Source organism: Dermacentor variabilis, unplaced genomic scaffold (assembly GCF_050947875.1).
Source record: "Dermacentor variabilis isolate Ectoservices unplaced genomic scaffold, ASM5094787v1 scaffold_18, whole genome shotgun sequence".
NCBI classification, from domain to species: domain Eukaryota; kingdom Metazoa; phylum Arthropoda; class Arachnida; order Ixodida; family Ixodidae; genus Dermacentor; species Dermacentor variabilis.
The window spans coordinates 7562188-7578034 of record NW_027460346.1 but is presented as its reverse complement, the minus strand read 5'-3'; the positions used below and the strand labels follow the sequence as shown (position 1 = coordinate 7578034).

The 15847-nt window shown below is 43.8% G+C and overlaps 1 protein-coding gene across 1 annotated transcript in view; it reads right to left on the bottom strand.

Moving 5' to 3' along the window:
* Window positions 1-6173: 6173 nt before the first annotated feature.
* crb (cell polarity complex component crumbs) overlaps window positions 6174-15847 on the bottom strand; it is a 248365-nt gene continuing 238691 nt past the window's right edge. The window contains exons 26-27 of the mRNA XM_075678266.1: window positions 13210-13478; window positions 6174-8367 (exon numbers count right to left, since the gene is read on the bottom strand). Of these exons, the coding sequence (XP_075534381.1) occupies window positions 8140-8367; window positions 13210-13478 (497 nt within the window). The 3' untranslated portion in view covers window positions 6174-8139. The remainder of the gene's footprint in view (window positions 8368-13209; window positions 13479-15847) is intronic.

Below are 15847 nucleotides of genomic sequence, written 5' to 3'. Positions count from 1 at the left end.
TGTACTTATACCTTGCACACGCGGATGTTTTTTGTAGGCTTGAAGTTCTCCCGGCCGATTCTGTGTAATCACGCAGAACGACGCTTTCGGTCATTTCTCTCGGTCAGAATCTAGAAAAGTCTTTCCAGACCCAGTTCGGTTGCTGCATCCGAAGGCGCAGCAGAAAGGCATGATTTCCTTGCGGTCAAACGCGAGCGCAACAATCGGAACACAAAAAACGTAGGGAACCTGCACTGCCTGTGCTCTACTCAGCCGGCCCGCCCGGCTCTTGGAAGGTATATGGCACTCCGAAGTCACGTGGTACGGTTGGGCCAATGAACACGGCGGCGGCGCAGGGAAACGAATGCGGTACTCTGAAATTTTTTCCAGTGACTCTACATGGTAGTGCATTGATGTCCCTCAGTGCCATGTGAATTATTAAAGGCCACATCAGTTTACTTGTTTAATCTATTGCTTTAATAGAATTAAAGTTAATAGAAATCATACAACATACAAGCTGAATGTCTGCATTTTTTTTTCCTTTGTACCATACCAAGAGATATGTACTTCCGTCTCGTCCATTTGTTCCCACACCGTGCAATCGTGTACACAGAGAACTAAACTACGCCATTTTCTACAATTTTCCAGGGCCCCGATCATGCTCTTTCATCCTCTCACGTCTGCCTCAGTGCTCGTGGCACTGACTTATACCGCTAATCAGGTGTTCTTGTGCAGAGCGTGAAAAATTGTCTGCTGCGTGAAACAAGACAAATGCAACAGCTTGCACACGAGACTGTCACTAGAAGTGTGCCACTCAGCAAAAACACGAGAGAAAAAAAAAAGTGAGGCCCGTGACGTGTTCATCACGCGATCCTCCGGCTCCAGTACGGGAGAATACAGGGAAGGAATTTTGCTCGCAGAAGCTAGACGGGGCAAGTGTAGAGAGTATTTATGTTGGTGGTGATGCATGCTTCATGAAATCATGGGTTCATTAATGAACTAATTAAAAAAATTCTCACTGTAGAACACTCCTTAGAGGGCACATAACTACTTCCAGCGCATAATCAAAATTTGCTATGTGGCCTGGTGAGGAGCCCTTTAAGATTTCTGTCTGCCCTTTGTCATTGGTCCACATGCTTTCACAATGTTATTTCCAGAAGTGGCAGCTTGGCGTGACTGACGATACAGAAAGAATTGAATGGAAAGAGGACAATTACAGAATACAGTCCTACATTTATTCTGCAGGGTGCAACAATCCCATGCCTCATTGCTTTGTTATAATCCTCAGTGCAAATGGCACTACACATTGCACGCTGCACTAACTCCAGCTTGTCCCAAGCCCAAGCTCCATTTGTGAATGCATGTGCAATTTTTATACGCAAGGAGCATCCAAGCTCAGTTCTCAACTGGTAGCATTTGTGCAAACCTGGTCCAACCCCAGCAACAGACACAAACCAAGGACCATATTTACAAAGCCATTTGCACATCAGAACACTTTGAAATTGATCAGCACCCATGTGCAGGCCAATCATGACAGCCAATAAAAGAGCAGCCTAGGTAGCACAGCTAATCAACCACAGATTGTTATTACATGTAAACAGCTTCGTGAATGTGAGCTCAAGTGCATACACACAATACTAGCACCTTCCAACGTATGATGTCTAAGCGCTACTCTACTGCAAACATGCACCCCAGGGGAAACCTATGGCACGTGCTTAAAGGATTCCCATGTGCTTAAAGGATTCCCATGCATACAGCATATATAAAAACATTTCTTTCTTTCAGTGCACTCAAACAGAGGCTAGAAGAAAAAAAACATGTGGAGCAGTTCAGTGGCAGTTAAATTAGTTATCAAGGCACTTGTTGGCAGCTGAATGCAACAATTGGAGTTGAATCTATCAAGGTTCAAGCAAGGCATTCATACATCTCTAAAGAAACAAACAAAAAAGAATAAATACACAACAAAACATGAATACAAGCATGCTCTCTATCTGTGCAGAACATGCAATCCACATGGAATGTACACTTGTTTATATACTGCACAACTGCTCTTAAGTGGTGGGCCTTTTATTCAGGACACACACAAAAAAAAAAGAAGAGTTGGGGGGACATCATAATTTAAGCCACTCCCACAGAACATGCTTCTGGCAGACTTGTAGTTGAGGGCGATGGACTTTCAAAAACTGGCATGTCTCACACACAAAGCAACAAAGATGTGTGGGAAACACAACTTGCCTTCTCCCCTTACATTAAGTTGCATCCACTGTATTTGTAAAGAAATACACCATGACTTGTTGCTTGTTCAAGCCCCTGTCATGAATTTGGTGCACAATAAGAAAATTTACTAAAAACAAAGCAGTCAAGTTCTAAAGTCCACATGAGGCAAAACTGCCATTTGACATGGTAACTGCTCTTTAAAGTACCAAAACAGCGTACTTTCATTTTGCTAAAATATGCGCATGAAGGTATATCTGCATGGCAGCTTAACCTTCGAATACAATGCCCCATTCATTTCAGTTAGATGTTACAAACCTTTCACATATGAAAACGCTAATACCACTGGCCAACAGGCAATGTGACTTCTAGTCGGAAAAGAAAAGTGAAATTGCCAGAAGCATGCCGCGAGCTCAGCGATACTTTTGGAAGCAATAGAGTTCCGTGTACTTTGGAGGATATGGGGAAGAAAAAAAATCACAAAATAACATGCACAAGTTACACACCCGTAGTAAGTTTCCATAAACAATTCAAGCATTGCATTCAGCCACTGAAATGCAACGCGCATTCATTCACATTCATTTAAACTGGTGGAATGTGTTCTTTTGTCTCTAGTAAATAGAAATATTTCTTTAAAAAGTATAAAATAAACGATCACACCATAGCTAGCATTTTCATGGTATGAAACCTTCACATCAGACATCAGAGATAGAGGGCCCCAAGCACTACAGTTAAGAGTGAGTTAGCACATTTGTGAGCACAGCGGCAGTGAGAACAAAACAACTGGATTTGGTATCATACTGGAGCAAATGGGTAAGCAAGCATCTGGCTCAGATATCTTCATGTCCAGCCCATGCCCTGCATGAAATGTTTCTTAACATCAGCAAAAAGCTGCAAGCAAACCATTCCAGACTACATGTGCACGAACACGCACCCATGGGGATTAGGTCTGGCCAGAAAGCAAGCATGAATGTGCTAAACAGACACAGCAGCATTTACGGCACCACAAACCACAACTTCCTGCTTCCACCATCAGAGCAATGCCATGCAGACACGATCACTCCTCTTCCCAACCCAAACCACATGCAAGCCACCACGAGGCACTAGCTGCACACTCGTGTGCCACCGTCCAACGTCCAGAGATATCCAGAATATGAAGCACCATTGCGCTAGCGTATTTGGTAGACACAATGTGTGATCACAGCTTATGTGCAGGCAAGGACTCAAGAAAAGAAATGTCAAACTAGTCGGTTGACGATTACAAAACTGCACTGCTTGGAAGCGACAAAGAAGACACACATATAACGAAAAGCTGTGTTGTGTACTATGAGTCACCCTTCGGCCTGCTTTCAAGCAATGCAGTTCTGCAAGCACAGAGACTTAAGCTACACAGCATTTATGTAATGCTACTGCAATCAGCTAGGCAGCCTCTTCAAAAAGGCAGGCCACATGTGAACATGGCATGCTGCATCACCTAAATGAACAGTTAGTGCCATTTTAACATGTTAAGCAGAACTGCTGAAAACACCAACAGTCTCAGCATAACCTACAAGACCTGAGTGGATAGACAATGGCAGCCTGCACCGCGTGGTTGCTTACATGACGAGCTGGGTCAGGAAAAAAAATAAATTACTGTGCTGACCGCGCTACACACTTTACACAATGGCACTACTGAGGCCTTAGACCATATGTTGACTGCAGTGGGATGTTGCAGCAGTTGTAATTGAGCCAAACACATTTCACATGGCAAGTGTTCCAAAAGCACATGCATGGTGACAAGAGGCAAAAAAGAGAAATGCTGCAGCGTTAACCTCCCTGAGCAATTACAGAAGCATGACAACCTCTAACAGGGATCTAGCACAAACATTATCACACATGCACACTCATAACCTGATAAGTGTGCCTTCCGACAAAAGACCCAATAAAATTGGTGTGCTTGTGCTTGTTAGGCAAGTGATAGGTATGGGCAACAATGTTCTCAGAACAAATAAAGGAAGAAGACGGTGTATGCCCTTTTTTCTCACAGTGCAGTCATCATCTTTGGCAAAATAAAGGATCAGGAGCTCAACTCGGGACAGTTCTTTGTGCCAATGGAGGACAAGGAAGATAAATGTGGATATTATGGGCTGCTTTAGAGCTGGTAAAGAAAAAAAATTTTTCTGCCCTCCACCTAACATGTGCTTTTTCACAAACACTTACAGACTGATTGCCCAAAGTGTGCCAGCAGCATGAGACTCAAGTAGATGCTGAAATTGACAGGTCAGTGTGCAACAACACAGCAAACAAACATTGAAGTTTCCACAAAGCAGGTCCTTGAAGTACAGACTGAGGGAATATTTTTCTCTCAGTTTTCATCCTACAAAAAGCAGGAAAAGCAAAGCACATTGACCAAATATCAAAAGCAAAGACTGAGTTGCATGTGAATGCAATTGCTTTTACATAGAAGCATAGAATTCACATCAGCTTGAGAAGTTTGTGCACTAAATGCCCATTAAAAGGAGAACGTGGGACGTTAAAAATCAGGTTGCAAATGCATATGTGCTGCATTGGGCCCTCTCAATGTTGCTTGCACCAGAATTTTTTTTAGTAAACTTTCAAGAGACAATTGCACCAATTTAACTGGATGAATATGATGCATTGATACTGAAAGGCTGCAGCGTAAAGAGCAGGCAAATTTCAAATGGGCAGCAGCTCAGTTCTCGTCACCTCTGCCTCAGTAACGTTTACAGCCAAACAGCAAGCAGCAACTTGTTGCACCTTGACGAGTGCTCCACAGTTGTTTCAAACTGTCAAACTGTAAACAGGAGATTCTTGATCACAACTGCTGCAATGGCATCCTTATTGCATGATCACATCAAAAAGAAAGCAAGATGAAGCACAGGACACCTTACTATAAGTCAGCGTGCACTCTGTTTTCACAGAGTGCATTTCACAGAGTGCACGCTCCTCGAAGTAAAAACAAATGATTTCTCCCTCACTGTAAGCAGATCAGGGGGTTGCTGCATAACAAGTAAAAGGCCTGATACTGTGTGAAAAACAGTCTAGCTCACCTATATCTTTAAGATGGCCATAAATTGGCTGTAATTCTAAAATTTGTACAGAATTCAGGCCACCATCCACGGATGCCGTAAGGACTGATTGAAAGAATGTTGCCGCTACTCGGTGCTGAACTTTTGACTGTGAAAGACAAGATCTTGAAATGATGCTAGAATAAGCACACTCACTGCGTCTCGAGGCATGTTATTTGTCTGTACACTTTGCGTGTTCACTATTGGCAATGCATTACATACAAGAACATGAGGCATAACATCCGATTAGCCTTCGTAATCGACAGAACAAGTTGTGGCCTTCCGAATGAAGTAGCACATTGCCAACACACAGCACTGAGACAACATGCTGCTGCACAGAGGCAGGAACCTGTGGTGAGACATCTCGGTGGATACTTTTGCTAAGAGTGAAATCGGTGCCCAAATGACAAGCCACACAAGTGGTGCTCTAGCAAGACAAAATTTGCCAAGGATCACCAGCTGTAGTTTCATGCTAGCAATCTCCAAATGAACTATTTCATAAAAACACCTCACAGTTGAAACTATAGGATATTCTAGTGTCTCCTTGTAAGATAACACTCAAGCAATAACTACCTCTCATTTGTGCTGTTGATTTAGAGTGCAGGCTTTAGCACTCTTGTGTGTCCAGTCTCCACACTAACCCCTACATGTCTGAGCTAGAAGTCCCATGACATAAACACTAAGTACATCGTTATGCTAACTAAAAAACTTGTCTCCCACGCAGCGTAATTGCAAACTGCAGGAACTAAATAAAAATTAGCAGCCTCTCACTTGGATTAGGCAAGTCTAAAAGCTTCCAATTCTCTGCACTGACCTTCAAAGTGCAGAAGTTCAGGCCAGTTGATGTAGCATTGTCAAGAATAAAACAGCTCAATACACAAAACAGAGAGCCAGGCAAAGCAACATGAACGCTTGTGTTGTTTTGTCTATTTCTCTGTCCTGTGTATTGAGATATTTTGTTCTTGACAACTTTGAAAGCCTTGTTCCATTTCTATTTTATCCAATGTGCTGCCTTGGTAACTGGCATGGTGATGCCAAAAGGCATGCAGCTGTTGCACATTATTCACAATAAGGTTTGCTTTGTACACAATAAATCTCATATGATAGCATTTCATTAGTATCTACAGAAAGCCAACATCATATAGGCGCTTTGGCAAGAGTCGCACATTGAGTGTGCTGGACGGAATGAGGAAAAGCGCATCAGTAATATTCAACCTTTTTCTCAGTATTATACATGCAGTGAACAGAAATATAAATCTGAAAAAATGCACCCATACATCTCTGTATCAGGTAACAGTGCTTCCTTAACAGCATCTCTGAAAAGAGAGCGTAAATCAACATGTCTACATGGAGTCATTGCATTGGCTGAAAAGTTATCTTTGTAGGCAATGAAAATATGTGTAGAAGGCTCATTCCAACAAGTGTGACACAAACAAGCACAGCCAGTTTGTAACGAAGAAAACAGGCAGCTAATGGGACAGCAACACTTGGATCTGCGTGTGCCATTAACTCTGGTTCACTCCGGAGTCCTGGCGTTGACAGTGATGTCTGCATTTTACACCAAAGGCAATGCAACTCACTGCTCATAGCACCATAGGAACTCGCATCTGAGAAAGCATGTGGCAGAGTTCAAAACATTTTGTCAGTCTTCTGCACACTGTCAACTCATCTTGAGTTTGAGTTGCCGTGCATCCCAAGAACCCTCCACAGTCCAACAGCTAAAACCTTGTCACAGGTTATGTAGTCTGTTAATATGCACATCCCACAGCACATCAGAATCACGACAAACTTTTAAAAGAAAAATAAAGCACAAACACACTTGGTCCCATGGTACTGGTGGTCGTAGCTGCTCTTCTAGAGCTCCAGGCACATGTGCTTGGCTTGAAGAGAAGGCAATGGGTTGCTGATGGGATCACGATGCCATTGCCATAGCGACAAAACAACTATTATGGCAGTGGTGACATCAGTATCGAAGCAACACGAAAAACAAAGGTCGCTATCTTCAACTTGACTCTCAAGCCAGAAAAGTTTGGTGTTATGGAACTCTTGGCATGAAAGTGATGCCAAAGTTGACCACTTGGGACAATGATGCATTGAAGGGTGTTCTGTACACGCACACAAGAAGAAGCACATTTATCACTGCCAGTAAGAAATGAAACCAGAGTAATTCAAAGGTGGCATGACAGGCAAACTCGGCACTGAAACTTGAAGTTGTCATTGCTAGGATTGAGGAGTTACTCAAAATGAGTAAAACAGCCACACAGCAGAGGCTTCTGCATAAGCAATAGTTTCGTCATAATAAACGAAAACCTTTCCTGAAGGAAACAAAAAAAGGAAAAGTAACATGCCTGCTCTCAGAAGAAAAGGTGCAAGCCAGTACAGTTGAGTGGTCACAAGAAAACAAAATTATGGAATCACATCTGCAGAGACATGGTGATAAAACTGTGGTAAAGATGGTCTCAGAACTAAGACTATTTGACAAGTAGGAGAAACACCCTGGCTCAAATTCTAGGAAAAACAAATATTGGTCGTTAAGCGAACAGACAACTTCGTATTGCATCACATGCAGAGCCCCACTGCCTCAGTTCATAAGTTCAGTGCAAGAAAGCCAGGTTGGAACTTTGTTGCCAGAGGTGTGCAGACGTGGAACAATTCAACACTGCCTTCCCAGCACAAAGACATGCATAGTGAATGAAGTGTCATGCCTTCACTCCAAGAGACCGCAACGTAGTCTTTTCTGGACCAATAGGACCTGTCTCAAAGTAGATGTGCCGTTCAAAGTGAAGCGAAGCTAGCACAGGGATGCAGCAGCACCACTACCACCACCGCCGCACCACCAGCGGTGGGCAGGAACAAAACCACTGTCTGCTAATCCCCCTCATATCAGCCTCTCCTCAGGTGGAGGCTTCATCACGGGATTCATCTCGACGCGCGCACCAAACATCTCCTGGTTGCTTGGGCTGTAGGTGCCACGGGTTGCACGCTTCTTCTTGGCCATTCGCAGGAACACCGTAGCGCCCACAATGAATGCCAGCAGGAACACACACGCCACCGTGAGGCCAATCACCAGCTTCAGGTCTGTGCTGTCCAGTGAGGCACTGCTCACCTGTGAAAAGCAGTGAGACGAGTGTGAAAGAAAGCACCCACCTCATTGATAACAAGTGCTGTACTGCCAGCGAGTGCATTGAAACATAAAGTTGCCTGCATCGCCACAGCCTGCTGCTTTCAAAGGTGTTCAAGGATGGTCACACCACGAAAATGTCTGGTGAAGTGCACATAATTTCAGATTTCACATAACATCAATAGAAACTGCATGCAAAATGATCATGTTGAAACACACACATATACACACACAAAAAAAACAAGAAAATAAAAGCACTGCAGAGAAAGAGTTGACATTTAATAAGCCATAACATTACAGCTAAATTGGCTTTCATGAAATAACAGACATAATGAAAGCAGTGCAGCTTCTCTTGTAGGCTTGCTTAATGGCTTCAATTTGCAAGACAGCAGGTTTTATGAAGGAGACACTCTTTAGCATTATCAAAAAGACTTGGCACCCACAACAATAGACTTTCTGTGTTTCAAAACAAGCTGTAGGGCACAAAAGAAGTCACAGAGCAGAGTGCAACAAGGCCAAATATAACAATGGCTATAGCCAAAGGTTCAACAGAACACAGTCTCATGCTGTCAAGTTGCACACCTTCTACACATTTATTGCCTCTATTAACTGCTGTATACACACTAGAAATATTCTCCTGCACTGAATTAGAATAATATGGTGATGGAAGGGGGAGGGGGGGGGGATTACTATGATGGCCTCTCACGGGATGGCAAAGAATGCCATGTGCACTTTCACAAGGTGTGCAAATTTCCCTTGAATGCTACAATATGAAAGAAGAAGTACCGTATAGTCTCATATAAGGGTCACAGTTCTTTTTTTTATTTCTTCATTAATCTGGGCCCCAATTTCTCAAGTGCAGCACACACACAAATGAAATGTAAACAGATTTATCTGACACATACAACGACCAATTCTCCGCACGGCCGTTTTCAAACATGCCCGATAATTCTGACGCCCCCGTGGCACCGGCACCGCCACGTGCCCTATAGAGTCAACGTATAAGCATGTCTGAAATTTCGGATGCAACAACTCTTCGCCGTCCAACTTTCCAGACTTTTTGCCATGACCGAAGGCCCGAAATGGTGTTATCGAAGCCACCACCGCTGCGATTTTGATTATCTCGCTGCTTTGAGCAGGTGCTCTCATGCACAGATCTGCTGGCAGCCGCAGCAGGTGGCCAACACCGCAGCAAGGCTAGCCCTACCTGCTTCGACGTTCGCTACCAAGCTTCTTACTGTTCGATGCCATGTCTTTCAGCAATGGCAGTGGATACGCCCTTGTAATCCTCACCAATGGCTTTGAAGCTCGGAAAGCACGACGCATTGCATAATGCTGGCTACTAAAAGTCAGCTTCGCCTCGATATAGAAGTGTTACGCGGTGAAGCATACTAAGAGTAGGACGGGACAATTGTCACGGGACACAGTATGTATTCCTTAATTATACACGTGTACCAGCCGTCACGAGCACCGCTACAACTAATATGTGTACTGGCACGCCTTTGGAGCTATTTTGGACATGCCTGTGGCAATTTGAGCTCTTGGGGGCAGTAAAGGCATGCATTCATTTTTTCAGACTGCCTGATTTTTCTGACGTTTTCACAGCACCTAGGGAATCCAAAAGATCAGACGTTGACTATACCTTCAAATACCTACAAGCTTGCTGCTGTGTGCGACGACCTTGGGAAGCCTTTATTTTAGCTTCGTTCATTACCCAATTCATCGTTGCTGATACATAGCTGTAGAGTTGGAGCAGTTGGAATCTCGTTTACCACAAGAACACTGCCATAAGATGAAGCTATCAACGGACAGTGGCTCAGACGTTGCACTGCACATAAGTCGTGTGATGAAAAGACCTATTGGAGTTATCCTGCAAAACGTGAATTGGGTGAGAGCGCCAGTGTATGTTCCTGCTGGCACAGGAGCGATGAAAGCATACTGTACAAATACCGTATTTACTCGAATCTAGGCCGACCCCGATTCTAAGCCGACCCCCTAAGGTTCAAAGCCAACAAAAAATATATATATATTACCTCGAATATAGGCCAAACAAAAAAAAGTGAAGACAGCATTCACAAAATGCAAACAGCATTTATTGAATCTGAACGTGCAGAGCTCATTCAAGGTCGTCGTCGCTGCTAGACTCGTCGCTGTGTTTCTTGTCACTGTCACCTTCAAACAGTGCACTATCTTTGGTAACGTCAAGCGCATTAGATATGCTGCACTTTTTAAAGGCGCGCACGATCAAAGTACCTGGGATGTCGTCCCACGCTGCAGCTACCTAGCCCGCCAGCTGCAATAGCGATGCACATTTGATGCGGCCCGTTGCCGTTCGCATGTGGTCTTCGTCAGTCAACCAGTCCGTGTAATATTTCTGCAGACGATCCTTGAGAGGTTTGTTGATGCAGGCATCAAGTGGCTGCAACTGGCCCGTCATGCCGCCCGGTATGACAGCGAGGTCCGTGTTCGCTTGGACGAGCGCAGCCTTCACGTTGTCGGTCCACGGTAAGAGTCGACGACAAGGAGCGAGTTCTTTGTCAAAAGGGCTCTTGGACACCGTCGCCACAGAACCACTCTTCCACCATCACACACGTCAACCACCCGTTCTCATTTGCCTGCACAATGACATTTCTTGGGAAAGTTTCTCGAGCAGGCAGTGTCTTCCTTTTAAATGTCATATAAGGAGGGAGTTTATGTCCATCAGCTGGGCAGCACATCATCATAGTTGCGCGCTGCTTCTCGTAACCCGCAGGGCGCACCTTCACCTCCTTGGCACCTTTTTCATTCACGGTGTACGCCACTGGCATATCAAAATACACAGCCGTGTGGTCGGCGTTGCCGATTTGCCCAAGGTTGTAGCCTGCTGCTTCTCTCTTTTGCAGCAAGTAGTGCTGAAAAGCTATCAGCTTTTATTCAGAATCGTTTGGCAGCTTCCGAGTGATTGAAGTGCGACGTCGGAGGCTGAAGCCGAAGCACTTCATGATTCTGAAGCCAGCCCCGGCTGGCTTTGAAATCCTTTGGCGTTAGGCCTCGCTCCCTCGAAAGTTCCCTAGCTTTCGCTTGGAGCCCTTCTGTTGTCACTGGAAGGGCAGCTGCTCTCTGCGTCCGAACATAGTCAGCCAAAACTGTCTCCACTTCGTGGTGATGGCCTTTCTTTGGTCTGCTAAATGCCATCCTCATTGCAGCGCACGCAAAGAGCTGGTGTCGTCGTCCCCTCCAACGACGGCCATTTTTCTTGTCGACACCGAAGTCCTGCCCGGCTTGAAGGTTTGACGATGCCTCTGTGGCTATCACAACTTTTCGCTTGGAAGCGGCACTGCAGTGGCACCTCCTGCTTGGTGCCATCGCGATAGCACAACGCCGCACACCGATACGGCCAACACAACACAGGTCAAAATGGCAATTTCGCTTGTGTACAGTTGGCTACTGGCATGGCTAGTAGCGGCTGCGATACTGACTTTCCTAGATGGCGCTAGCTATGCACCATATTTAGCAGTTTCAATGAAAAACTGGCGCGTTTTTAAACTCCTCGAATCTAAGCCAACCCTAGAGTTTGGAATATGATTATTTGAAAAAAACTATCGGCCTAGATTCAAACAAATACAGTATGTACAGTACATACAAAGCACTTAATACGCAGTGTACATATTTGTGCAGTACACGCATTGAAAGTGCTACAGGACAAACTGCGTGGCGCCAGGATATTAATTTCACCGGTGCTTAGTAGATGGCTGTCAAAAAAACCTAACAGGTTAATATACTGCATGATACTTGCCTTTACGTTTCACATCAATACAGCATTGTTCAAAGGTGAAGGCGACCGAGGATGCAGCCTCAGATATTGCACTGCACGCAACGGCTGAGTGTTGAAAAATTCCCAAGATTTTCACGTGAAACGTGAACAGGATGTTGGAGTTCAAAACCCACGTACTATTTGGGCATCGCAGAAGCGATGAAATGCACGAAGCACAGAAAGCCTCACTTGCGGAGTGTGCATGCGTGGCAGCGCAAAGCTATCAACAAAAGACGGTGTGGCACATAAGTGGAATGGTGCAAACCATGAGGCACCAGGAAATGAATCTTGCAATGACACCAATGGTTAAGTAATCAAGCTTCCTGCAAAAAGATTACCAACTTTGAGTACAACCGAAAAGTAGACTGGTTCCCAACTGTGTGCCATGTTGGTACCACTGTAAGGGTACAGCAGACAAGGTGCGTGCATATAAAAAACTAAGTGCGACATATACAAAAATAATTTTTTTCTTGAAATAGTTTTGCCCAGATTCAGAAGTGTGGCCCTTAAACGAGAATATATGGTTTTTCCCAAGGTGCCATGTCTATCACGTAAAGTAGAGTTTGCGCTTCGGCATGTCGTGTTCAATGCTTAGCACATTCACTAAGGCAGCACTTTTTGAAGTCTTGATTCCTGTGCATCATGTGCCCACCGGTCGGTCACTTGTCATTCTTCAGGTACGTTGTGACCTGCCAGTGATTCACCAGGGAGTTGTACTCCAGTAAAACTTTCTCAAGGTGGAGAGAGAGACAACATACGACGTGTCAGACCAGAAGCAATAAGAATTTTTTTTCATTGATTTCTAGCAAAGATCTCACTTGCAGCAGGAAAGTCCTGCACAGCCGTACAGTAGAAATAACTGCCATAACCCACTGGTGGCCCATGCTGCAATGATTGTGTTAAAGTAACGGAGGACCACCACACACAAAGCCGACTTCGTACTTCATAGTCATGTTTTCTGCACGCTGCGATGTCCCTTTGGACTGCAGAATAAAATTACTTAATGCTCGTAGCATCGACCACAGTCTACTCACCAGGAGCGCACAAGTGAGCCCGTGGTAGCCTGGTGTGCAGTTGCAGAAGAAGCGCCCCTCAGCCAGTGGTGTGCAGGGAGCCTCGTTGCGGCATGGCTCCTCCAGGTGGCAGGTGTCATTGTGCTCACAGTGCCGGCCAAAGCGACCACTGGCGCACATGCACTCATACGAGCCCTGAGTGTCAACGCACGTACTGCCATGCTCACAGGGGGACACCTCCAGCGCACACTCGTTCACATTTGTCTCGCAGCGAGTACCCTCGTAGCCAGCTGTACGAGAGGTAATAAATTATCACAGACCCGACTTAATGACTGCGCTAAGCCACTTCAATGCCATGCACTCATTCACATGACCTACCAACCCCGTTCACACTACCAATCAAATACTGACAGGAGTAGTGCTCAATAGTGGTCTTTGCCTGAACTGTGTACTGCTCAATCACACTTATCCCTTTGTGCCTCTGCAAGCATGCAAATTTATCCACCAAGTGATGACTAGGGCTATCAGTGACATGAGGAACACATGACTTGAGCACATGAAGAGGACAGAAACAGCCTGCGACTTAAGAGACGGCTTTAGCTCAAGGTCAGCTCTGATTTCCGTATTCAAACACACATGTGAAACAAACATTCTCATGAGGCAGCCATTGAACTTATTTGAATAAAAAAATTTTTACATATAAGAGAGACAGCTGAATTTTACATACCTTTGAAAGCAGAATTTTCATTTAGGGTCTCCCAGTTTTCAAAAATATAGTCAACTTACATTAATTAAACATGATGGGTACCAACTAAATTGGTCTAATTATCTGTTCAGCCGAACTAAATTCTAAATAAAAGAAATAGGCCAGAAAGGACACTGAAACATGCCACTGTTTTATTTGGCAATATTAGCCAGATCCTAACATGCCGCCAAATCGAACATGCACCCACCATTTATCAGTTTAAAGTAGAAAACTTATGCCAAAATGACATTAGATCTCCCAACTGAAGTATAAATCTAAGGCACAGCTTATTTTTCAGCATGGATAATGCAGAATGACTTTAATTCTGGCAATTATAAGAGGATGAAACCAGTCAACTTCGCAGAATGAAAGTTTATTTACACTTAACGTCAATCGTCATCATCTCTGACAGCATTTTATTGCTATCTATGGACCACAACGTGACGCCCTCTGTACTGCCCATTCTGCATTCGATATTCTGTATTTATCAAACAACTCCGCAAAAATTGCAAACAGGGTGGTGTTCAATGCCTAGACTAATATTTCCCTAAATTGTCTTGCAACCCATGCGATTCTCTGGAACATCAAAAAGGCATAATGGGATTTGTTGCCGTTGCCTTAATGTACCTCTTAATGTAAAATAATGTACCTTCTTGAATAAGTTTTCATAATCAAAGACTGAGAGCAGCACGTTGTCATCATATAAGGAGAACTTGTTGCATCACAATTTTGCAATCGCAATGATAATGATGCTGGCTAGGCTGGCTCTATTGGCAAGCTGTTACAAATGCAGTTTTGATTTTGTATCCAAGTGCAACACAGTGCAAATTTTCAAACCAATTTTCTTGGAAAAAGAGGCATGCGTTACAATAGGATAAATACTGTAATCATTTATTGCGAGTTACAGTTTGTGCTTGAAAATTTTTCCTAGAAGAGGCCGAAAATAATCATTTTTAGACGGAAATGACGTGGGTTCGATGCATTCACTTTCAATATCAAATTTACCGAAAAATCTTATTAGTTATAATCAAATTAACACAAATGTTAATTTTGTTAACACATTGCTGAAAATCAGTAAGTTAAAAAAAATTGAAGAACAAAGTTTGCAAATTTTTAAGTCTGCACAAAAAACAGACACTACGGCAGTTCTACAAACTGCATCTGTTAGAGCATCTGGAGCTGACAAATGTGAAGTACGAGTTTACAACTTGGGTGAAATTGTTACTATGTCTACAAAGGCACTGCAAAAGTCCTACTTGCAAATTAGTGGTATATTTCAGAGCCATGTATGATACATAAACTTTGGCCACTTTAGGTGTCTAATCGGCACAGCTTACGCTATTGCAGTATTTTTTTTTTAATTTCTGAGAGTTGCGAAGCTTGACAGTTTAGTTAATTTCTTTTGGTCTTAAACAATAGTTGTAAAAATATTTATGTTCAAGATCAAAAACCTGTTTCCTATAATTGTCAGATTTTAACCATTTCTTTTAAATGCAACAAGCCCTGTCAAATTTATTCTAGTGGATGCCGAGCAAAATGATTTCTCAGTTCCCATGTATTTTGGACAGCAGCCCCTGAGTAAAGCTTCTGGAATGCTCTAGCTCACAGAAGCTACTTTAAACTGCTGTCAGTAGGCATGGTTCAGCACAAGACCTGCTGCTCGTGGGCATCGTGAGCTTAAAGCAATACTGGGTTCAACCAACAAGCCCTAGAAAAAGAACTACAGCAGGTACCAATGAAAGGGAGCAACCTCACACTGAGAATAAAAACAAAAACAAAAAGTTGCCAAGTTAAAAAAAAATGTAACTGCAGAGACAATGCTAAGGCAAGTGCAGGGGAACATGAGCTAACCAATCAATATATTACCACTTACTACACATATTGAAAGTTTGGCTGGCCCTTGTTCATGGCAAC